Source organism: Ixodes scapularis, unplaced genomic scaffold (assembly GCF_016920785.2).
Source record: "Ixodes scapularis isolate PalLabHiFi unplaced genomic scaffold, ASM1692078v2 PGA_scaffold0__279_contigs__length_252992795, whole genome shotgun sequence".
NCBI classification, from domain to species: domain Eukaryota; kingdom Metazoa; phylum Arthropoda; class Arachnida; order Ixodida; family Ixodidae; genus Ixodes; species Ixodes scapularis.
Window position 1 is genome coordinate 57,470,134 of NW_024609835.1, and position 26,335 is coordinate 57,496,468.

Consider the following 26,335-nt stretch of genomic DNA (forward strand, 5'->3'; position numbering starts at 1 on the left):
GACCGAATTATTTCAAATGCTACGCACGCCATTAAATCGGCTCCTTCGAATTGAGTTATAAAATGCACAAACTTTTTTTCCGTGTCTTCTCTAGTTCTTGCAAAAAATGTTCGGCAGATATTCAGTGAAACACTCGGTATATTGTTGAGAATCGCGTAAAGATGGAATGTTTAATAATATAAAGTGTAATTAATCTTTTATTTCTTCCGCTGGTTGTCAGGTCCCGCGTACAAGCACCCCCGTGATTTTGCGGGAACGCCTAATGTATTGTCTTTTTCATGGAGCGAATAAAAAGTATTATTATAAAACCAGATATAGGGCCAGCTTTTATTCTGAAAATATTTCCTTCGCAGCGAATGATGCTGGCAAAATATGTGTCCGAAAGCACGACTACAATTCCGAGGGGGGATCGGTGGCCGAGTGAACTAGCGCACACCAGCTCGGAACACGTGGAGCTCGAGCTCGAGCTGCAGGACCCAGGATCCTGGGCTCAATCCCCACCCCTGCCCGTTTCGATCTGGATGAGCATCATACCGGCGTGCGGCCATGTATCACTACTGCGTGGTGCACGTCGAAGACCCCAGGCTAGTGGTTATACTGCACTGGATAAATTTCTCATCTACAGCTGGAAGACTCGTCGCCCGTTGAGGCAGACCGAGTTCTAGGCTGTATAAACATACACACAACCCAATTTTTACAATTACCAGGGTTTGAGTCCAACGCAGTCACGTTTAATTCTCTGCCGAAAACTACTAAACTCTGAAGATCATGCTGCTTTTTCTTGACGAACTGACTTGTCCCAATTTCAGAGATGGCACATAGAGTCAAAACGCTGTACAGGGAAAGAAACTGAGGGAGAGAAGATGATGGCGCGCGGAGAAGTCAAAGGACCGAGCTCTGATCGGAAAAATAGGGGTTATGCTGACTGTCCGGACGCGTTCGGACGCCGAACACCAGCGTCCAGCGTTCGAATCCGAGATACTGTGCGACGCGTAGAGCAGACGATGCTCCTGTTCGATCTGATTGGAAGGCGACAGTGGGTAAAGACAAAGGCAGCTTGCCTTTGCGTCCGCACACTAGCTCTTCTAGTCAACCGTTTCGACGTGTTCTTATCTCCTACTTTCTCTGTTTGTCTCCATGTAAGACTTGATCTTAATGCGGAGAACACTATGTCTGAATTGGTTTAAAATCTCGAGCTCAGAGAGGTCATATAATCATTGAACGGAAAAGGTCCCATGCATTCCGGCCGTATCGGAACGGCGGGGCTAAGACGTAAACATCGGTGATCCCAGTGATGGTCCCGATGAGCCCACATCGCTGGCAACGCCGTAATATGCAAAAGGAAGCAGCAAAACATTACATGTGAAGTATGCGCCTAATTAATTTCAAGTTTACCTCGCAGGAAGACACCGCATCGAGCATTGTGTGAAAATAAATGTAGTTGAGAAGCACGCGAACAACAACTCACTGCGGGAAAATGACCTGTCGTCTGCTTTCTTTCTCCTTTTTTTTTTTTGGTCTCTCTCTCTCTCTCTCTCATTCTTTCTCTTGGGACTATCGATGTCAGCGCTCGGGATTTCCCGCACCCTGTTCTCGTCTTTAACTTCCCCCTCCCCCCCCCCCCCCCCTTTTTTTTTTTCCCGGGTTCGCACTTTCATGCTTACTTGGTGATCTTCTTGACTCCGTGCCTGACCTCGGGGATGGTCGGCCTGTCGTTGGGAGACTCTGACCAGCAGGTGCGCATCAGACGCAGCATCTCGGCGGGGCACTCGTCCGGCGACACCTCCGGCCGGAACGGGGGCGCCGTGCCCATCTTCACGCGGTCCAGGATCTCTGGGAATCGCAAAGCCCAAAGCGGGTTTCTATACACCAGCACGCTGTGTATGAACGAGCTCACGTTCGCCCAGTCAGGGTGCGGGCCCTGCGAACATGCGCACAAACCAGATTCGCGTGAAGCGTCTACGCATGCGCAGTACCGGAAGCAACGCAACCGCAGCGGCGTGACGTCAGAGAGTGGAATAAATACAAGTTTCCGGTGCTCATCACCCAGTCGAAGAATACCGGGTCGCTGAGACATGGCCTGCGCGTGATGTCATCGTTAGTGGACCCCCGTCCCGCCCCAGGCGGCAGGGAATCCGCTAACAATGACGTAACGAGCAGGCCTTGCCTTGCAGGCTGTATTGGTTGCGGACGATCGCGCGGCGTCTGCTATTGGCGACGTGCGCGACCGAAAGCGTCGCTGTGGTCGGCCTTTCACGATTGGCCCAAAGGCTGACTATGACGTCGGAAAGGGTATACCATCGACGGAAATTAGAAGAATGAAGGAACTTTAATTTCGACGGCGTTGGCAGTGTTCCTTCGAGAGCGCAATGATTTCAGGCTTTCACCATGCTATTTACAAACACCATCGAACTTGTTGTTCGCAAGGTAATGACGTCACAAGGGGGAACCATAGGAGGGCGCCACCAAAACATCTCGCCGCTAATTCAGCAGACGAAAGCTACCGTGCATGCTCAGTACGTGTTCCACTGCCCAGGAAACAAAGATGGCAGCGCGCGCAGGAGACGCGTTTAGTGGAAAGGCTTTTAGTCACCGATTACATTGGAAACGCAGAACGTGGTGTCCGTACCATATGTTGTTCACGCATCTTGCTCCGCGATTTGTTTTTGGGTGTTATTACGGGAATCTAATTGGTTACGGAGCGATGACTAGATGCTATATGCCGAGAAACTGGGCGAGAGGAGGTGACGTGAGCACGCGAGGACGTCAGAACGCCGAGCTCCGACTGGAGGGATTAGTTCGGTAGGCGTAAAGCTTGCTGACTTTGTCCCTACTCACCCTCTAAACGCGTCCGAACGCGAACGCTGGACGCCGGCGTTTGGCGATCGAACGTGTTCAAAGTGTGACCAGAGACAAAGGCAGCTATAGTTTTGCGTGTACCCACTAATCCTTACGTCCACGCTCTCGTCTCCTCGTCTCCCTCAGTTTCTCGCCGAATTTCGCCTTGCCTCGCGTTTCTTACGCTTCTCTCACTATAAGGGAAACTCGCGCTGCACGCCATATTTAAGGTCGCTTGTTCGCCGCATATGCTCAAAACTAGCTCTCGTAACGATTCCGATTGGGTGAACTGCACGTCGACCGCGCACAAATCTGCATTGCACCCAGTCCAGTTTGTTTTTTGCCGGTCGATAAATGGGAGCTACAGTCGCTGAAATGCCTCTTGCTTTAAGGTTCGTTCCTTAGCATTCTTATCGGCCAATGCCGTAGTCTTATTGGCTGGGGAACAATAACGAGGTGCTCGGGACATCGCCGCACCCTGCGTGCCTTAAGCTGTCAGAGACTACTCGGCGCGCAAGTTCGTCGTCTTCCTGAGCAGGAGTGGTGGGGACGTAAGAACGCCGAGCTGTGATTGACTCCGATCGGAAAGAGAGTGAATAGCTTTAAGAAAGCCAATAAGACTAAATCAAAAACAGAAAGAATAAAAATAGCGACGGACAGAACAACACCTATGTTTATTATTTCTGTTTTTATTTAATTTAACCAGCGCGCTCACGTCGAACTAAGCCAATAAGAGCTCGGAGTTCTGACGTCAGTGAAACCACTTGCGCTCCGCATTATTCTGGACACGCGCTTGGAACAACGACAAATATGGCGTCAAGGTAATGCCTTATACAAAACCCTTAGGAACAAACGGCGCCCCCCCAGAAACTGCCGCAGTACGTGAAGAAAATACGATGCTCCGACTAAGTTCACAACACCGGCAGCGCGGTTTAGTACACAAAGCGCATTCAATAGAAGAAACGTGCTGGACGCTATTGTCACTGAAAGCTTAATGAAACAGGGCGTGGCGATGTCCCGACTCCCGGGCATCGTATTATCGCTCCGCAGTTAAAGATATTTCTGCCTCAGACAATGAGAACGCAAAAATTTATCACAAAGCAAGAGGTGAAATAATAAAAAAATCCCCGAGTTTATTTAGTTGTCAAACTGAAACGTTGAACAAAATCGTCTAAAAATACTGCAAATAGTTTTGTTGTTGCCTTTTCTCGTACCCAAACTACCGTTTATGCTTGGTTTCTATCAGCTAGCTCAAAGATATTAGTCTTGTGATAGGCTATCAATAGGAGCTGTGTGCTCCTAACGACAAGAAAGCACAAAAAAAAAAACAAAAAAAAAAACGACGGGAAGTTTTAATAGAGTTAGCAGGAGTTAGTAATAGGAGTTTGTAAGGCAACCTTAAAAGCTTTATTTGAATTGCTGAAGGAGCCAGCCGTTTGTCTATTGTGCCAACTGCAATCCTTTCTTTTTGGTTTTTTTCTTCTTTTTGAAATGGTATTTATGCAATACACAATGATTCCTGGGATTGAAAAAAATATAAGGACGCCAGCCAAGCGGAGGAAAAGGGTATAATAACGCAGGCAAGGCTTCTTGCAAAAATTATGTTTTAACTTTATGGCCATCATGTTGCATTGGAAATGCGTGGAAAGCAACAACGTGAGGTTTAATAACGTTCGTAAATAATTTAAGCGAGAGCAAGTTATTATACGGGTACTTCTAATGTTCAAAAAAGCACAGCAAGAAATTTACAATGAGCGAAGACATTTCGTGGTACTTCAATCAAAACAATTAGATTTTTTAAATTTTTTGCTTGGTGAGTAACGGGTAGACTAACATTGCCTTGGAGAATAACGAAAAAACAAAATATCTGCCTGCATGCAACCTAGAGTGGTATTAATTTGCGTGTGCATAAGGGAGTCGAAGCTCAGTGAAACAAAAGAAAACTATCGTGAGAACGTGGATATTTGTAGTGGCGACGCGAAACTCCAATAAAATAGTCAATAGACACGCAATTTAATACCGAAGCGAACAAAGAAGCCAGCTAAGGCGAGACGTTTCCTAGGAGGAATGCACTCGTTTGTCATGGTAATCCTGAGCAGAGAAACTTAATCAAATTTAGGAAATCGTTGCGTAACAAAGTTGCAAAACTGTACAGAAAAAGAAGAGAAAAAAGAAAGAGAGAGAGAGGGGAAATATTAGAACTAGCCTTGGTGTCGACGCAAATCCTGAGCTTCCCATTGTCCGACGGGACAATCCCAGCGCCAGGCCTTTTGAAGTGCTTCGCTGATGAACTTCGAAACAAGATTCATAAAAAGGACGGGTATTAACACGTGTTCCACGTGTTAACATCCGTTTCTTTTATGCCTCTATAATAAAGCAAAAACAAATTTATTATTTTTTTTTTTTACAAACTCAATTGGGTCCCTTTTGGGCCTGAAGTATTGGTAAATAAATAAATAAAATATTTTTTCTTCAATATTTAGCTCTCTTTAGAACCCAGACCCGGTCTACTTTGACGCGCGCGTCGGGTATTGCTTTAGTTATCTAGAAAATTGAACTGCGTATATTTGCGACGGGTAAATTAACTTTTCAGCACAAGGCGAAAAAGCCAGAAATATACAATCTATGTCGGTGACATATTCCTTAGACACTATGTTGCTATGTATCATCGCAGTCTGAGGAACCTTGATAGCGCACCTAAACTTCTAGTATATAATGGATTGTGTAACATATGCAAAGGTAAATCGCCGGCTTTTTTTATGTATTCATTATATCTTCATTTCTTTCTTTATTTGCACAGATGCGTCCACTGGCCGGAAAATTATTTAAAAAAAAATAAAAAAAAAACTATGTAAAGATTTTTTTTTTTTTTTTTGCTTTTAGGGATATATTTTTTGTGCCGTTAGAAAAGTAGACAAGTGCGATAAGAACGCACAAATGTAAACAGGGATTAGCATTTCCACTGACCATGTGTCACGAGAAATCTCCAAGCTGAGCAGGGTTCCAAATATACTAAAAAAAATAATAAGAAAAAAGATACACGCAAGAACTGAAATGAGACCAGAAGGGGCAGATAAAGCGACCACCGCAAAAGCAAACAAACATATTAAAAACAAAAATAACGGCGTTATAAAACGTGCGGGCCGAATAGAAAGAAAGAAAAAGGAGTCCGACAAGGCAAAAAGAAAGATCATGTAATAATTCACAAAAAGGACAATAAAGCTACAGAGATAAGAGTTCCGATTGGTGTCTAGTCGCGGAAGTTCAAGAAACAAGCAATGCGGCGACCTGATTGTTCCCTGGCAAAGAAAGCGAAGCAGCCATGCTGCGAGTAGGGTGAAGAGGAAGTGGAACTTTCGGGGACCTTCGGGTTCCATGAAGCTCCGTGTGCGGCCGATGCGTTCGAGGGACTCGTATGGCCCCGAGCGGGTGATCACTTCCTGCAGGATGATGGCGAACGAGTAGATGTCTCCTTTCTGCGAGCCGTGTAGGCGGGGCTCCTTCATGCGCAGGAACTCCGGTGCCGTCCAGAACAGGGTTCCTGCGGATGCAAAGTTAAGGCTGTATTCAATGCTTAAAGGCTGGCCCACACACTTGCGACTGCTGAGCAACGGAGAAGCTAAAAAAAACACGATATTAAGCATCTTGTGACTGCTTACTACCGGCTACGTTGCTGCGTAAGCAGTAAGCAGTCACAAGAGGCTTAAAGCGCTGTTTTTATTCAAGTGTTTGGTCTGTCTAATTTAATTAACTCGCTCTTTGTTTTTTTTGTTTTTTTCTGGCTATTTGTTTAGGTGGATTACCAATTAACTTTGTCGTGTACTATCCTGCAGCTTGAAAACCGCTTGTCGCGTTCTCGCGCTTCCTCCTTTCTGCGAACAAGCAGACAGAAGCAAACGCTCTCTCAATTCCTCCTTTCCATTTCGAGAAAGGAGGAGACCCTTCTCCTTTCTTAGAAGAGTATACACCAACTTATGTTTACAAACAAACCGGAGCGCCCGGAGCGCCCCTAGCGGACGCCACCGGTGCCGCGCATGCGCGATGGGGGTATGGGCAGAAAGCTCGCCGTCGCCCATAAACAAACCATTGAAATGCGATGTTGTCGGCTCCGGTGTGAGTCTCCGCGCTCTTTTTCGCGTGGGAAGTGTTGATTCTACGTCCTCCTAACGATGTCTGACTACTTGAGCAGCGTCAGCGAAATTAACGAGGCTCGTTACACCGCAAAACTTCGCGTGAATAATCTGACATGCGGCGATTCATTCCGCGTGGACGCCGCAGAACGTACGCTAAAGCCTGATTCACGTGATGAGATTTCGCTCGCAATTTTCAGTAGCGACGTCGCTCGGACTGCAACAGCGTGAACCGTAGCTGAGATGGTCGACGTCGCTACTGAAAATCGCAAGCAGAATCTAACTAAGTGAATCAGGTATAACAAGTCCGTGATGGCCACTGGTAAAAATGATCAACATCTCCTTGTATCTACTGTCTACATCCCCCCTGCTTACCAACCTTCAAACTTAAGTCTTTTAAGGCCTGCACTTAATTCTTATCGCAAGTACCGGGCCCACGTTTGGTCTACGGGCCGGTGTCCTCTAAAAGAGCAGACGACAAGCAGAAACGTTAGAAAGAGCAGACGACAGTTCGAACGATCAGGCGACCGTTTGAACTTGAAGACGCACTAAACGTAGTCCGCAGGTGGTCCGTACAACTTGACGGCTTTACGGCGTTTATTTTGGAATCAAACAAATAAATTTGATGGCCAGTAGTATCCGTGAATTTAACCCAAAATGCTTCCCGCCCAAGCAATCGTGGTCCGACGGCGTCTGGTTTTCCCTTTTCACGGCACATATCCGCGTTCTCGGACGAACCGAGCGCATGAAAACTGACCTTCAAACCTTTCTCGACTCTCTTGGTACAGCCCCAGTCGCAGCATTTTGACGACAAGGCAGGTTTTTGTCTGGTTCCTTTCAAAACAACGCAGGAATACACGTCTCAAATGGGCACTTCCGCCCACAGCCCCAGACCGGAAGTGCGTCCGACGCGCCACCACCGCGCCGTGACGTAACAGAGATGAGTTCGTGTATAGCCTACTCCGTCGTAGGCTGCAGAAAAATCTTGGATTGAGGGTTTTAGGTCATGTTGATTTTGATAGCACCCTTTTTCTCTCTAGTTACCTGCCAACCACGGCAGCGCAAGCCGAAGCTCCGACACTTACGATGTCCCAGTTAAGGCTTATCCACACATTTGCGGTTGACGTTGGTCGACTGTGCGACAACCGCTGGCGCCATATATCGGGTAGCACTGGAATTGTTCCAACCCACGTAAATTTTACGCGTGATACTATCAGTGTAAGCTTAAAATTATTCTGACGACGTTATAAAGGACCATTTAATTTTTATAGATAGTGCGTAGATCTTATCCCGTAAATACCGCCAAACCTTCAGTCTTTGTAATGTTTCCTGCGGGTGCAATGTTACGCTGCCTTTAGGTGGAAGAGACCGGGCCGCCTCATGCAAAGAGCCACGATGTTTTGCTCCTAATCTACTCTTTCTAGCTCTCTGGCAATCATTCAAGCGAAAGTTGAAACACAGTCGTTGACGTTGCTCCAGTAAAGGCTGGTTCAGGCAGTTGCGTTTGGCTCTAAACGATTGCGCGACGACCGTTTGTGACGGCTTGCGACGAGTATAAGAGCGTAGAATGCATGGAGGTCCAACTGAAACCATGGGGGTGGGGTTCCAATTTAATGCGGACGTCTCCTACGGAGGTTGGTCGCAAGTGCGCAAGCGCGCAACGTTGCCCGGTTGCGAAGGAGGGAAGCGGGCGGAAAGGCTGAGACGCTCGCAAACGACCAACGCGTTCGTCACCTCCTCGCAGCTCGTATTGCATACGCACGGCCACTCGATAAGGACTCCCCTTTGGAGCGGCCTGCCGTATGCCTCACTCCGCCGGTGAGAGCGATAGTTCTACTTTACCCCGCTGCGCCAGCCGTGGCGCTCGTTATCGGTGAAAGATACCTTTCGGGGGAGCATATAGAGGAACTCTATTAGCGGCGAGATGTTTTGGTGGCGCCCTCCTATGGTTCCCCTTTGTGACGTCATTACCTTGCGAACAACAAGTTCGATGGTGTTTGTAAATAGCATGGTGGAAGCCTGAAATCATTGCGCTCTCAAAGCAACACTGCCAACACCGTCGAAATTAAAGTTCTTTCATTCCTCTTATTTCCGTCGATGGTATACCCTTTCCGACGTCATAGTCAGCGTTCGGGCCAATCGTGGAAGGCCGACCACAGCGACGCTCTCGGTCGCGCACGTCGCCAATACTTCGTTTCGCGTTAATATGTACTTGTTAGCCGGGCGTGCTAAAAGCGCGAGATAGTTGCTTCGAAGGAAGCCTCAGCGGCTGCATGAGCTCTCGTGCAGCGAGTGCTCCAGTCAAGGCAGTAAAGGCTAGCCGCTCGCGCTAGCACAGCGTTCGCGGTTAGTCCATGCTAAGGTAAGACGAAATATAGGGAGAGAGGAGCAGTACGCCCGGCCCGGCCCTGTGTGGCTATTTAGATTTTTTTTTTCGTGAAGCCGCAAGTCTCAATTGAAACGAGTGCCAGATTGCGTGAATGATGTGACAAATCTGTGTAGAATAAAAGCACATGATTCTTTCTGCGAAAAGCTCACTCAGCTGCAGGCTGCGCGTTAAAGCTCCATTCTGCTGGCAGTATGAGCGAATTGTCCTTTTCTTGTTCCCGTAACTGTTGCCCCGTTTCTATTACCACTGTCATATAGGAGTTATAGTTGGATATAGCTAGGCCGTATAATTTCCGGTTTGAACCAACGCTCGAGCACGCGCGAGCTGTGCTCTTTATTCATCTGTGAAGGGCAATATAAAATTGGATTCCGCGTGCATAACTTCAGCAATATAAACTTCATTGTTCACAAAAAACAGACCAAGGGAGTCATATAGTTCACAAGCGGAGTACCTTTCGTGAAGGCTTCCGCGGAAGCCTCAATATATTCTCTAGCGGGCTGTTTAGGTCACCAGCCCAGTTTGCCAAAAAAGGTCTGAGGAGTTTTCTGAAAAAGAGCTCGCAGAGCTCTTCGCTGTGGTGGGGGTCTCGGCAGTTAACACACCACATCAGCGGGCAGTCCATAAGGTGTGAAAGCACAGCGCTCGCGAGGACCTTGCACATCCGTCCACGACGACAAATCTCTGCCGACTGTAGAGCCGCCTCGACAAAGGTGCAGACGAGCTTACACAGCCAGACAGTTTCAGGTCGTGGATATCTGAGTCCTCCTTGGTCAAGACTAAACATGGACTGATATGCTCCGTCATGTGATGCATTTCCCTTAAGTTGCGCTTGCATTCAGGACACGTCACCTGCAAAGTTTAGCGGGTTCTACACATTAGCCTTCCTTGCTTTTACTGAGAAATTCTTATTGCTTTGCTAGGTTGAATGTTTCAGCTAATTACTTTGAAATTACGACAATTTCTAGAAATAAAAATGGTCACCTTTTGTTCGCAAACGAAGGCCAAGTAGCCAGCCATGTAAGTCAGCGGTGTAAACTCAAGTTCGAAAGAGACTTCCTTATACTTGATCAACTGCAGGATTTCCTATTTCACGAGTGGAGTTGGCACATTTCATCGCCGTCTGGCACTCAGAGCTAGAACGTGCATTTACATTTCCGCCAGCTTCCAAAATGCCAACACAAACCACACACGCGTGCGCAGAGAGACACTACGATGTTTTCGCAAAGCACAGCGGTGCATAGGTGGGGGAAAGCGAGTCTTGTTGCCTTCTGCAACCGCGGCAGCGCCTCGGTATCGGCGAAGCCAATAGAGAGTTTTAGTAGATCGTTCCCATGACTCCGATAACGATATCCCGATACTCCGCCACCGCCTTCATTGCGCAGGCATATATATCGTTATTGGGGCTATCGGAGGTATCGGAACGATCTACTAAAACTCTCTATTGATAGGCAGATATTTTATCTGGGTAGCGGAGCAAGAGCGCGTTGGGCGCCTTCTCTATATTCCGTTTCACCTTATGTTGTACCGCAGCGAAGGCTGGAAGCGCGAGCTCATAGTGTTGACAGCTGCCCTTACTGCACGAGAGCTTGTGCCGCCGAGATCTGCCCCAGAGCAAGGAGCTCGCGCTTACAGCCTTTCCTGCGGTATATTGGGTGAAACAGAGTATAGGTTTCAGCTTACAAGACCGCTCACTAAAGCCCCTTAATAAAAGCGTTTTTTACAAGTACCGCCAACCATTGTTGTGGAAGCGCGCGAGACACGTGCCATGAGCGGGTGCTCCGCCGCCATTCGCTTCCAAGGCCCGCTCATTTCAGTGCTGCGCCGCCATTTGCTTCCAAGGGCCGCTCGAGACATGGGCCTCGAGCACTCGCGAATTTGACGCTACTTGCAAGACAAACGCAAACACATCGAGGGGCTTTACCGCTCACCGATGTGCAGCGCCCCCACGAAAAATGGGAGAAGTTCTCCTCTCACGCGCGCTCTTTTGTTTTCGGAAAGACATCGGCAGGCCGCACCAACAGGGGGGATCGAGTGGCCGTGGCATACGCAACCCATAAACCACATGACTCCGATCGAGGATTTGGAAACTCTTTGTTTCCAAACAGGCACTACAGGAATACAGGCACTGTAGCGTTCTCTATTAGCGGCGAGGTGTTTTTGGTGGCGACCTCCCGTGGCTACCTCTCATGACGTCATTTCCTTGCGAACAACAAGTTCGATGGTGTTTGTAATTCTCATGGTGGAAGCTTGAAATCATTGCGCTCAGAAACCAACACTGCCAACACCGCCAAAATCGAAGTTCTTACATTACTCTTACTTCTGTCAATGAGAATAACGTTCCCGTCATGATGTAGAATACCCGAGACTCAGTGTAAAAGCTGGGAAACTTGGTCGAAGAAAAAAGACAAGGGAAAAGAACTTCGACCAAGTTTCCTAGCTTTTACCACAGTCTCGGGTATTCTACATCATGATCAACTTCCACCAGCTTGCCTGCGCACTCACTGTTTTTCATTGAGAAAACCTTTGCTGGCGTCATATTTAGCATTTGGCCAATCGTGGAAAGCCGACTACAGTTACGATTTCGGTCGCGCACGTCGCCAATACTCCGTTCACCCTCAAGCTGAGACTAGAAGCTCCGCCTTCAGTGCGAACTTTCTGCCCTCGCTAACACTAGTGTGAACGCGCAGGCACGCGCAACCAAAGCACTGCGGAAGCGGAGCTCGCGCTCAAGGTCCTTAAGGTGCAACCCCACCCCTGGTTAGTGTGATTCTGAACCAACAGATGGCGGTGGGATCGCCTTCCAGGCCTGTACATCAATGCGAGAAATCGTGTGTGCTGGCGCTTCGATACAGTTGGATATTCTTCTATATCCAGAATTTGACATCCCTGGTCCCTTGCTTGGTTTTCTCTGCACGAGCTTTCTTTGGAACGCGCACGGCTGCGCCAGTTCTCGTGCAAGGGGGCCAGTTGCCGCGCTCCCAGCTCATGTCTCCAGCAAATGTAGGCAGAACAAAACGCGAAAATCGTCCTGAGCCAAATGGCGAGACACATGCACAGCAAAACTACCGACGCGTTGAAAAATATAAAATTGCCTGTGCGCCGTTATCGGAGATTTCAGAGGCCAATGACACATATTACAATGCGATTAGATTTATACTGATACGAATGAAGGTGACGAGAGGACGAACAGTGAACTGAAAAATAAAGGTTTAATCACGAACTTGTTCCAAAAAAAAAAAGTAAACAAAGAGCGTCGAGGCAGCAGAAAAGCAGGCAGCGATTCGGCAGCGTAACAAAAGTGCGAGAGCGAGACTGACTCGACAATGTCGCTGGCAGCTGCTTATCCAGAGTGCGTCACGTCACCATCTCGAAAGTTCGGCAAAGAAGGTTCGAGCGTCGCGCGTTCGGAGCGAGGATGAACTGGCACTTTCGAGGGCAAGAAAACAGGGCGAAAGTTCCGTCTGGTGCAAGAGTGAACGCGAATCTTCAAGAAGTCCGTGACCGAGCGTTGCTTTCTCGGTTCTGCGGGCGGCAATATGACGGGCCGGCCCTTTCATCGTGCATGTATTTGGATCTTTGTGGATTTCCAGCAAAACGTGATGACGTCATAGTCTGGTTTCCAAAATTCTAGCTTGAGGAATTAACTACCTAAAAGAGAATACTATTTTTTTGCGCGGTCAGGTGTCTCATTTAAGTAGATGGGTGTTCACTTTGACCCAAACCACGAGGCTGGAAAACACAAAAACTGACACTCAGGTTTAGATGTTGAGTTTGGTAAACCCAAAGTAGGACTGGTGCGGGGGTCATAATAAAAAATGCCGAGGTTAAAAATAAACTCAGAGCAATAAAGAATAATTATTAATTTTAATACGAATTCGGTGATAAATGCAATGACTGACCATGCAAAGATTCTGGGTCTGTTGATAGCTTTTGCACATAGTTTAAGCAACTTGCAGGGTGTCACAAAAGAAAAAAAATACAAGGTTTCTTTTTACCGCAAGAAAAAACTAGGCATCGCCGAACGCTCATTCTCCGTCCATAGGTAGCGCTAGAGGTACAACCAGATGTCAAAGTTTCAGCCCCATACGATACCTTCTTCAATAATTATGAGTGATTTTCTGAAAAGTTCAATGGGAAAATAGCGGCCGACGGAGTTTTCGAATATATGGGGCTCTATGACACCAGAAACGAAAAACAGGCCCAAAAACGGGCTCCATTTTTCCTATTGGAATTTTCAGAAAACCACTTACAACTTTTGAATAAGGTGTCCGTTCGGGATGAAACTTTGACATCTGGTTGTGACCTAGCGATACCTTTGGGCGGAGAATGAGCGTTAGGCAATGCGTAGTTTATTTTTGCGGTAAAAAAAAACAACCCTGTAAATTGTTTTTGTGACATCCTGTGCCAGTCTTAATTTGGGGATTCATACGCGCAAGTAGTGGTGTGCAAAAATGAAAACGATGCAAGCGGGTAGGCTTTGACGTTGTATAAAATATAGTGTAAGCACGCACATGGTACGCTCATTAAGAATGAAACAGCCCTACGTTTTACACTAGCGTTGAGCGTGTCGAAAGTTAAGGGTGCATCAAAAGCTAAAGCTTGTACACATATACTGCTCAGGCCATTGTGTTTGAATACTCGTACTAATTTATTACCCTCAGATTTGGTGTAAGTTGTCTCCTGATTGCTTACAACAGAGAGAAGGAAACATTCTAACTCTGGGTTGGTTGAAAAACTCCACCTGCTGACGGCCACCAATCATCTCGGCACCGATTATGAGTATGCACTGCATGCCAACGGTCGCGTGCTTAAAACGAGTTTTTCCCACGTGATTTCATACGATCGCAATTGTTCTTGACAAACAACAATGTTTAGTCAGGCAAGCGGTCGTATGTGAAGCTTAGAATATTTTCTATTGGTTGTGGCACACGTGGCAAGTTGCATAGGTTTTTTTTTTTTTTTTTTAGAATTCGCGAAAAAGAATGCTCTTGGGTTACCTTGGTCTCTAATAATTCATGCAGCACACAAAAGAGCACGAACTGAATCGCTGTGGGAAACGAAAACAATAATGATAAACAAGCGTGTAATCACGCGAAAACTGAGGGCATTGCACATATACAGAAGGTAAGCTTTGTCTCACTAAATACATTACCAATAAAGTGTTTGGTTTTATCCTGCGAGCGAAGAGGAACATACAAGTGCGAGCATACTGTCCTGAACTGCACTTCCAGTGAACAAGCGCACCATCCAAAGCACCGAGCTCGCTTTTATAGCGTTTGGGGCGCCCAAACCTTTGAAAATACAATTATAATCAATTCTATTATTTCAATTATTTTTATTAAGTGCGCCTATGCGTTTTTTTTTTATTTTTACGTTCACGTGCCATTTTCTTAGTCATATAAAATTTTTTTTCTAGAAGTCTGACAGCTATAGTCTGTTTTATTAAAAGTAAGAGCCACATAATCAAAGATGTAGACAAAAAAAAATAAAAGTAAAAAAGAACGCGAACACATTAAAAATACGATGTAACGGCGCATTCAAAATTAGTCGTTAGTTTTTTACAAAGCAGCAATTTCGTAGGACGACGTTGTTACCCGATGAAGGTTATAAAAAGTGCAGTGCAACTGTTAGCTCGGGGTCTTTAACGTGCATTATGCAGTATATGTGATACACGATCGCACGACGGTAGGATGCAGATGGGCGACTGAACCCAGGGTCCCTGCTAAAGCCCCTTGATAAAGGTGTTTCTTACAAGTACCGCCAACCGTTATTGTGAAAACGCGCAAGACACATGGCACGAGCGGGCGCTCCGCCGCCATTTGCTTTCAAGGGCCAGTCGTTATATACCCGTGCCCACGGTGCCCGTGCCACACGGGCAACTCAAATTACATTTGCAACGAATGACATTTGAAGGATCGGACAATCAGCGCGCGACACTCCGAGCGTGGGGCGTTCCAGGCGTGACAGATCGCGAGCCGATTCGTGTAATAATATTGTTTTGTAAGTCCGAATAAACGGGGCAAGTAGGGGGACAAAAGAGGAAGAAGAGGACACAGCGCCCAGGGGATCTCAAAACGTTCTACACGTAGTGTTGCTTGTTACCCGGTACGACCGGTACAATCAGGTAAATACTACCACATGGTGTCAGAAGTGCTCCGGAAATGGAAGCTTCATCGAACTCGGAGAACGTAACGGCCCCAACAACACTGCTAGCAACGGGTTTCACGGCGCCGGCAGCCTTTGATTTCAAGCGCCCAGAAGAATGGCCAAGGTGGATCACCCGTTTTAACAGGTACCGTAGAGTTTCAAAACTCGATAAAGAAGACGAAGGATCGCAAGTAGACGCATTAATCTACTTTCTCGGTGAGGACGCGGAAGACATTTTGTCCGCCTCGGCTTTGACCGGCACCGAACAGCGACAGTTCGAAGCAGTTGCCAACTCTTCGAAAGCCACTTCGTCGGCAAGAGAAACGTTATCTACGAACGGGCCAAATTCCACCAGAGGAAACAAGAGCCGGGTGAATCTGTTGAGAGCTTCATGACTAGCCTGCATCGCCTAGTAACACATTGCGGTTACGGCGCGTTGAAAGAAGAACTCGTCCGCGATCGTTTTGTCGTTGGATTGCAAGATTCTTCGCTCTCAGAAAAACTTCAAAGCGACCCAAATCTGACACTGGAAGCTGCGTACACTCGAGCTCGACAGAAAGAAGCCGTGCATCGACAGCAAGCCGTCGTCAGAGGCGAGTCCCAAGCAGAAGACATGACGCTGGATGCCCTCCACAAAAGAATGTCAGCAAAAGAGAAAGGCGCAAAGCGGCGAGAATACACGCCGAAAAACGCTGAAAATAATGCGGCTAGAACGCAGACGTGTGGAAGATGTGGCAACAGTGCACACGAAAAGTCCAAGTGCCCCGCAGCGGGATCAATCTGTCGCAACTGCGGAAAAAAAGGTCACTGGCAACAAGTTTGCTTTAAGAAGCTTAGGAATGAGGGCAAGAGCACCCTAAAAGAGGTGACTCTACAGGACCCAAATGAAGCGCCAAACTGGATGATTGGAAGCATCCACGCAGCTGAAGGAAGTGCGTGGAAAGTCAAACTGCGAGTCAACGGAACGCCTGCTACGTTCAAGATAGACTCTGGTGCAGACGTCAGTGCCATGCCTCCAAGCACTGTCCCAAGCAAGGTGACCCTTGAGGAGACAGCTGCCAAGCTCTACGGTGCGAACAGGCAGCAACTCGAAGTGTTAGGCAAGTTTCAAGCGACAATACAACATAACAATAAGTCTATACAGCACGTGATCTACGTAGTGAACGGCCTGGAAGAGCCTCTTTTGGGAAGAAAAGCCAGCAGCGAATTGGAGCTGATCCAACTTCTGTGCACAGTATCGGGCCAAACAGCCAAGAGGTACCATGAACAATACCCTGAGTTGTTTCAAGGTCTCGGAGAAATGGCAGGAGAGTACAAAATCAAACTCTCGAAAGACGCCACGCCAGTCTCCGTCCACACATCACGGCGTGTACCCCTGGCACTGATGACGAAAGTACAAGAGCAGCTGGCAAGCATGCAGAAAGATCGAATCATAAGGAAAGTTGAAGAGCCTACACCATGGTGTTCAGCGATGGTTGTTGTGCCCAAGCCGAACGGAGAAGTACGGATCTGCGTGGATTTGACGCACCTCAACAAGAACATAGAACGCGAAAAGCTAGTTTTGCCCTCTGTCGAAGAAACACTGGGACGGTTGTCACGCACATCACTATACACAAAACTAGACGCCAAGTCCGGATTTTGGCAAATTCGGTTGGCAGAAGAGTCACAAACTATGACTACCTTTATCACACCTTTTGGCAGATTTTGTTTTCAACGATTGCCGTTTGGAATTTCTTCCGCCCCAGAGTATTTTCAACGAAGGATGAACGAGATCCTGGAAGGAATCCCAGGAGTCCTATGCCATATGGACGACATCCTAATCACTGGTGCCAACGAGAAAGAGCATGATGAGAGGCTAGAGGAAGTCCTTAAGAGGTTGAAAGCAGCAGGTGTCCGACTCAACGATAAATGCGAGTTCAAGCAAAAGTCCATAAAGTTCTTGGGACACATCGTCAGCCAGGAAGGGATCAAGCCAGACCCACAAAGGGTCACAGCCATCTCCAATATGCCAGCGCCAACGACAGTGACCGAGGTGAGACAATTCATCGGAATGGCAAACCAAGTAGGACGCTTCATCCCCCATCTTTCCGAAAAATTGAAGCCTCTGCGTGACCTTCTCAAGAAGGCAAGCGAGTGGACGTGGGACACTGCACAGAAAATAGCATTCAATGCAGTGAAGAAGGACATCCAGGAGGCAACAGCCCTAACACTGTATGATCCGCAACAAGAAATTATTGTTTTAGCAGATGCTTCGTCTTACGGCTTGGGGGCAGTGCTACTACAAAAGGACATGAACGGAAACATTCGACCAGTAGCCTTCGCTTCGAAAGGACTGAGTACCACAGAAACAAAATACGCCCAGATTGAGAAAGAAGCGTACGCCGTGACTTGGGCATGTGAACGATTCGAGAAGTTCCTGCTAGGAACGCAGTTTCACATCCAAACAGATCATCGTCCACTCGTACCTCTCCTTGGGTCCAAAGAACTGGATGCGATTCCAGCCAGAGTTCAGCGATTCAAACTGCGGCTGATGAGATTCTGCTACACAATCTCACACGTGCCTGGAAAAGAACTCTGGACGGCCGATGCCCTGTCAAGGTCACCTGTTGAACCTCCAGACAATATGGAAGAAGAAACCGAGGCTTTTGTGCAAGTCGTCCTTCAGTCAGTCCCTGCATCCCGAGAGTACCTGATCGAGGTAAAGAAGATGCAAGAGGACGACCCCGTCTGTACTAAAGTGAGGGAGTACTGTGAAAAAGGGTGGCCAACTAGCAAGCAGCAAGTGCCAATCGAGATCACCCCATATTTCCAAGAAAGACACAACCTCACGGTACAAGAAAACCTACTCGTGAGAGGCAACCGCCTTGTGATACCAAGTCAAATGAGGAAGCAAGTCTTGCACCGACTGCACGATGGCCATCAGGGTATCTCGAGATGCCGGCAACGAGCCAAAATGTCAGTTTGGTGGCCAGGACTAAGCTCTCAGATGGCTGATGTTGTCACAAACTGTCTCAGCTGCGCACACGAGCGGGTACCAAAAACACAGCCGATGATCGCGTCTGAGCTACCAGAGAGACCATGGCAACGAGTTGGGACCGATTTGTTCGAGTTGAAAGGAGCCCAATATTTGCTCGTCGTAGACTACTACTCGAGGTACGTGGAAATAACCAGACTGAGACAAACCACTTCAGAAGCAGTCATATCACATCTCAAGGCTCTATTTTCACGTCACGGAATACCTGAGGTTCTGCGGTCAGACAACGGTCCACAATTCAGCTCCAAGCCATTCGAAGGCTTCTGTAAGGATTACAAGATCGAGCACGTTACAAGCAGTCCACGTTATCCGCAAAGTAACGGGGAAGCTGAAAGAATGGTCAAGATAGCCAAAGACATCATCAAGAAGTCTGAAGATCCCGAGCTTGGATTACTGGTCTACAGAACAACACCAGGACCTTCTGGATACAGTCCGGCACAGCTTCTGATGGGAAGGCAGTTGCGAACCACACTGCCAGTATTGGCTTCTACACTCTTGCCAAGACTGCCCAACCATGAGGAGTTCCGGAAGAAGGATCGAGAAGAAAAAAATAAGCAAGCGGAAAACTACGACAAGAGACACGGAGTGTGCCGAAAACAGGAGTTAGATATCGGCAGCGAGGTATGGGTAAGAGACAGCAAAGCAACTGGAACAATTACGGGCAAGAGACCAGAACCTCGATCCTACACTATCAGGACAAGGTCAGGATATCTCCGCCGGAATACACATCACCTGGTTCCAACCAAACCCAAACCAACCGACCAAACACATCCTGAAGCAAGCACACCAGAATTCAGTGTTCCTCCTACAGAAGAAAACATCCCAAAGACCTGGTCCGGACGGACCATAAGAAAACCAAAAAGATTTGGCGAATGACTTTTGCGTGGGAAAAATAAATGTAATAATATTGTTTTGTAAGTCCGAATAAACGGGGCAAGTAGGGGGACAAAAGAGGAAGAAGAGGACACAGCGCCCAGGGGATCTCAAAACGTTCTACACGTAGTGTTGCTTGTTACCCGGTACGACCGGTACAATCAGGTAAATACTACCACAATTCGTTGATCACATGAATGTCATTCGTTGTAAATGACATCCGAGTTGCCCGTGTGGCACGCGTGCCACATGGGCAACTTGAATGTATTAGTGCTGCGTCGCCATTTGTGTCCAAGGGCCGGCCGAGACACGGGCCTCGTGCACTGGCACCTTTGAGGTTATTTGGAAGACCAACGCAAATAGATCGAGGGGATTTAGTCCCTGCACGCTCTGCAGCGGGAGCTCCGTGCTTTGAACGGAGCTCGCACTCAAGCATTTCTCCACGTGCTCTGATCTGCGGTGCCACAACACACTTGACTCGGCCAACGATCTCCCACCGCACTTGATTTATCCTGTGAGCTAGACCAAATGAGCTACACTTAGAGTATCGGCAATTTTTCCCCCGATATTGTTTGGGGCGCCGCCATGTTGGTGGTTAGTAACAAATCAAATGCAACTGCCGTCGTCATGATTCAAAAGTGCGACTTCCTCAGCAATAGTTTCGGTGTCAGGAAGCTCACGTAATATTGCTTTGCTTTGTCACCAACTGTTTAGACATTTCTGGAGGGCAGAAAAGCATTTCCTGTGATTTCAGATAAAGCTTCAGATAAATGACAACCATCATTTTAAGCATCCATATCTGTATGAAGAGTAGCTTCTTTAGTGGGTCTAGTTTAGCCCGACCGCATAAGCACAAAAAGAGAACGAACAGCTTAACTTCGCACTCTTGGCGCTGCTTCAGCGGCTTCATCAGCCCGTAGGGTTGGTTGCACTCCGAAATAAGGTAAAACAAAGCAAATATTCAGATTTTAGGGTTTCACAAAAACTTGAAAACTTTGAAGAGTACATAAAGCACAATCTCACGCATACTATTTTTCTTCACCCTACTACCCCCACAGAGATTTTCAGTCTAATAAGTGATCTTAAAAATAGTTGCTCCAGCGGTTATGATGAAATAAAAGCGGTGCCAATTAAAGCTGTTACAGATTTAATATCTGACGTAGTCTGCCACATAACCAACTTGATCTTATCTACTGGAATCTTTCCCGAAAAAATGAAAATGGCTAAAATTTCCGTTTTGCACAAAGGCGGTGCCGCTGATAGCATCAGCAAGTACAGACCAATATCAATACTCCCACTTTTTTCAAAAATAGTAGAAAAAGTTATAAATTCTAGAATAATTAATCATCTTCATAAATACCGACTAATTTCTGCGAACCAATATGGATTTCAGAGAGGTAAATCCACTGAGTCAGCTTTACTTAACATTCGAGGAAAACTTATCAGCAATATAGAAAATCAATCCTACACTATAGGCATCTTCGTAGATTTCAATAAAGCTTTTGACTCTATCAAGCATAATATTCTCTTTGATAAACTGCCACACTACGGAATTAGAGGCATTTCACTTAAACTATTGCGCAGTTATCTGACAAATCGTAGCCAGTTTGTGATAGCTAATAGTATAGAATCGGACACTGAATATATAAAATTTGGTGTTCCGCAAGGATCAATATTAGGACCTATACTATTCCTTCTTTATATCAATGACATTGTTGCTATCCCCCATACGCCAGACATAGTACTTTACGCCGATGACACGAGTGTTTTTTTTTCATCCAGGGACCTATCATCTCTTATTCCTGTCACAAACGCATGGCTCAAAAACTTATCGAAGTGGCTTGATGCGAATCAGCTGCTTCTAAATGTTAACAAAACAAAATATATTGTTTTTTCCTCAATTAACAGACCAGTTAACCTTACTACCGAAATAGTATTCCAGTCACGGTCACTAGAAAGGGTTACCGAATACAAATTCTTAGGCATACATTTTCATGAAAACCTTCGCTGGACATGTCATGTGAATTTTGTGAAGCGTGACATCGCACAGTCTATTGGCATGCTGAATAGATTTCGTGCCTTATTACCAATGTGGCTAAAACGTCAGCTCTATTTCACTACTGTTCATTCTCGACTGCACTATTGTTTACTTGTCTGGGGGGTTACATCTAAATGTAATATGACTAGTTTGTACTTAATGCAGAAAAAAAGTATACGATTTATTGAAAACCTATCAAGCCGCGATCATACATTCCAATACTTTGAAAAACATCGTATCCTGAATATTGAGGCACTGTATAATCAACGATTGTCTGAGGTTATATTCTCCCAAGTTAAAACTGACCGTGAATTATTCCTTTCTACATATACGAATACTGATACACACTACAATTTTAGAAATACAAACTTTATAAAAATCAGAACCAGAACAAATTACGGTACGCAATTACTATCTTGGCAGATTCCCAATCTTCTCAACCTCCACCCTGGCTTGATCGATATAATCGATCATAATTCAAACCTCTTGACTTTCAGAAAAAAATCAAAAACATATTTTTTACTTTCCGCATAATACTGTTGTCTTCTAAATTATGTGTACAGATGTAATTGTAGTAATGTAGTTCATATATTTTTGTTGCATGTTGCGAATTATTTATTTTTCATTGCAAGAGCGTATGTAGTGTAGTGATCTAGTTACTGTGTATTTTTTGTTTTTGTTTATGGTTAACTATAGCACTCTACCACTAGTCTGCCTGCTGCATCTGCTGCATCTGCTGCAAGTGTAGTCTGGTGCTAGGGGCCTGGTCAGGTGACTTACTGTCACCTTTTGCCTCAGCACCATGACAATCCTGTATTGTCAAAAGTTCCAATAAACAAAATAAACAAACAAGCCAAACCAACAAAAAGCACTTAACACGTCCAAATAAAAAAAAAATTATTGCGGGTTTATTTTGACTAACCGTAGATCTTTTGACGTGCAACCGAAATCTCAGATTGGCCTCCGTCAGATTGCGGGCACCTCGGCCGATATTCAAACCCGACAAATATAGATTCATAGGCCAGCGCGTTGGCTGAGAGGAACTGAGGCGTTTTCATGTCATTGCCACTTAAGAGCCACCGAGGGGGTTTTTGAAACAAAATATAGTCGAATCATTCCGACAAGCATAGTTTGATATCGTAAATGATTTATGCAAGTGATAAAGACATTAAAATTTTTCGCATACGTGGCGGAATCTGAAATGGCAGAATGCAGTTCATGGCGCCCATTTCATTTGGATCGCGTCGGGCATGTGTACCAACGCACAGTAGAACGCGCGCAAACGTAGCTGTGGTGCACCCGCAGCCTCGCGCTTGTTGTTCTCACATCTCTGGCTCGCTCACTGCGGGCATCCAGGCATCTGACACCCTGACATCTGGCGCTTTTTCTGTCTTTCACGTGGCGTTCCAAGCGGCACATGACGGAAAATGCACATCAAGCTGTTCTTGAACACGTGTCGCCATCTGTACTTTATATTAAGAAACTACAATTCGCCGTAACTGAATGGGAAAAGTTTGAGGTCTTATAACATTCTTAACGTGTAATATATCGATATGGAAGTTCTGGAAAATGTAATATCGAAGGATGCTTCATAATTTAATGTCTCGTTATTTTGATTAGTTGACGTGATTCCGTTTTTATAGCGCCATAAAATATTACAATTTTAAACTTTATTTTTTATTTTAAAATCTACATTCTCTGTACAGTTCGTTGCTTACTTTTTTATTTTATTACATCTAACCGAACACTCACGTAAAATATTGTGGACGATGGGACATTATAACTCGAGAAATAATTTTTTTCAATATTAGGGACTGTGGTTTATTAAAAGCCAAATAATTAACTAACAACTAAAAATAATCGTGATATCAAGACATTAAAGCATTGTTGAGAAACTTCTCTTTCATTTGACACTAACGTTATAATTGTCAGATACATAGAAAGAAAGTTATAAGCCGTGGGAAAAGCACCAAAACGTCATGCACGGTGGGGTTGCACCTTAAGGGTGAACTAGTGCCACTGAATAAACTGCGCTTCAGAGTAACGACACTCGCCCATCTTGTGGCTTAAAATCATGGTTGCCAGTTATCTGAAGCTTTATCCAAAATCACAGGAAACGCTTCTCCGTCCTCCACAAATGTTTAAACAGTTCACGACAAAGCAAAGCAGAGTTACATGAGCTTCCTAACATCTAATCTAATGCCGTCATAACGATCGGCAATTGCGTCTGCTCTGCACAAACACCAAGATGGCGGCGCCCACAACAATATCGGGGAACAGAGGGCCGATACTCTAACCGTAGCTCGTTTAATGGCTCTATGGTGAACGGAGTATAGTGCATTCTCGTAAGCAGTCACACAAGTGGTCGTGGAGGAGTCGATCACAGCCAGATGCAAATGTGTGAACTCGCTTTTAAGGCTTTAGGACCGAAGCCTGGCGTATATGGGCTGAAACACTGGTTGGGATGTTCCACAGGTTGATTCATACCAGATCCGGTTATTTTATCTTTTCTTTTTCTTAAACCAAATCAGTTTAAAAGAAAAATCGATATATCAGGGCTAAAAGAATCCCGCGCAGCAAATTGCGCAGGATCGCGGCGTGTCCACCAAGCGCGATTCGTCGTTGATAGCAGACGCGCAAAGGGGACGAGCGCCCTGACGATGCACTTCTGCCGCTGCTTGATTGGCACTGCCGGATCGTATGTATATATGTATGCGTTCGGAGTTAAGGTGAAACAGAGTATAGCTGGTTACTTCCGCATGAGGCCAAAGCACGCGCTAAGCGCCATAACACGGAAAAAGGCGGATATCAGAAAGCGTTTTGTTGAAAAGTGTACAAGGGGCGTTCATCAAGTTGGCATAAGCGGTACCAAAAACTTTAAACAAGGGAACAAACCAGGCATCGAGCCTAGCGCGCGTCCCTCTAGTTTCGGCACTGTATACGCATCGCATGGTATTTCCCGAGAAACTGAGGGCGCGGGGACGTCAGAACGCCAAGCTCTGGTTGGAAGGATTAGTGGGTAGACCTAAAGCTATGCGGAGCGCAAATTCGTCTGCTTCCTTTGCATGGGTTGTAGTGACGTCAGAACTTCGAACTCTGATTGGCTCTGATTAAACGATAGTGGGTGGACCTCAAGGCAGCTTGCTTTGAGATATACCCACAATCCTTCTATCAGAGCCCATCCGAGCTTGGCGTTCTGATGTCACCAAAACGCCTGCAAAATAAGCAGATGAACTTGTGCTCCGCATAGCTGCTTTCGTCTCCAACATGTATATACCCCCCTTATGTAATGCCCTAACCGGGCCCTTAAGGTGAACATAAATTAAATGAAATGCACTTGTCCAACGCGTTAGAAAGCGGATCGCCGGCGTCCGGCGTTTGGCTTTCGCATTCGAATGCGATCGACGAGTGCAGGGGAAAGAAAGGCAGCTAGCTTTAGGCTTACACACTGATCATTCGAACCAGAGCTCTCTTATCCTCATCTCGGCCATTTTCTCGGCGCTAGGGCGTCGCCACTTGGGTGTCGAAAACAAAAATGGTAACGCCCGTCGGGAAAGTCGAAGCACGTGGAGTGATTCGTTTTCTTCCATTTGGAGGGAAGCAATGTCAAGGAGATTCATTCCGAGCTCGTGGCGTTGTTGGAGGAAAACACACCTGCTTATGAGAATGTTATTAAACGCGTGAGGATTCCACTGTGTAGAAACCATTTCAAGGAAGCCGATAAAATGATTGCTAAAGTGGAGTGATTCCTGAGCTCTCAAAACGAGGAGTTCTATAACAATGGTCTCGTGCGTGCAGATTGTTCATCGCTGGCAAAGGTGCGTGACTTTATGAGGCGAATATGCAAAGAAAGACTAAACTCGTACCCGAGTTTCATTGCTGAATGTTTGGGAACCACGTGTTTCCCGCATTCCCATATAGGCTTAACTCAGGCAGGCCGTGGAGCGCCGCCATGTCGGGGCGCGTCCCGGATGCGAGGCGAGGCGGTATCACCTTGTGGACGGCTTTCCTTTGCCTTTCTGGGGTGATTTGCCTAAGGCACCCCCTTCGGGCCCTTGATATTTGGACGAGTCCGACCCTCCGGGGAGTCAACCTACATCCGACCCCCTCGGGCGCGTCCATTCCCGCAGGCTATAAAAGACGCCAAAACCAACGGCCAGGGGCGACTCTCGCCGGGGCGGCTCTGATCGACGGAGACTTCCTTTATTGTTCTGACCCTCCGTTTTTTTGTGATACTGTCAATAGCTGCAGCGCGGACTCCGATTGGTGATATTGCCAAAAGAGACAACGTCGTTATCTCGGACTTCGTTGGCCCTCGGGCATACGTGTGGCGTATTCCTCAATAAACACATCATTATCCGGACCCAAGGAACCTACTGCGTTTCTACGTGGTACCCCCAAAGAAGAAACTCGCAATCTCTATTTCTTCATGAAAGTGACACAAACTTTATGAACGTACGTCGTATTGGTCTCGAAAGCCACAAATGTAGTATGAATAATTGTTTATTTATGGTTTTACAGTTTATACGGCCTGCAAGTTCGTCTGCTCTTTGCGCACCTCTTTTGGTTAACCCCTAAACGCTGCCACGTGCTTTGGTTTCCCTCCAACCTCCACCAATTGCTAGGTTGAGGTTGGAAACCCTTAGATGCCTCGTCATTGTGCGTTCCCTACGCGTTCTCAATGTCACGAAAGACGCATTCTGGAATGTCAGGTTTACAAGACCGGCGAATACCGAGACGTCCCTTCTACTCAAGCGAAACGAAGAAATGGCAATGAGCGCCAAGTATAGCCTTTGCTAATATTTTAAACGTACTTTTTTGGCAAGGGTAACTTGTTGAAAATTTAAGACGTAAAAGCGAAACGAGGAAGATTTACAACCGAGGGA

The 26,335-nt window shown here is 46.4% G+C and overlaps 1 protein-coding gene across 1 annotated transcript in view; it reads right to left on the reverse strand.

Moving 5' to 3' along the window:
- LOC121047591 (atrial natriuretic peptide receptor 1) overlaps positions 1–26,335 on the reverse strand; it is a 98,893-nt gene that overhangs the window by 18,466 nt on the left and 54,092 nt on the right. The window contains exons 14-15 of the mRNA XM_042292002.1: positions 6,203–6,379; positions 1,665–1,833 (exon numbers count right to left, since the gene is read on the reverse strand). Coding sequence (XP_042147936.1) covers positions 1,665–1,833; positions 6,203–6,379 — 346 coding nt within the window. The remainder of the gene's footprint in view (positions 1–1,664; positions 1,834–6,202; positions 6,380–26,335) is intronic.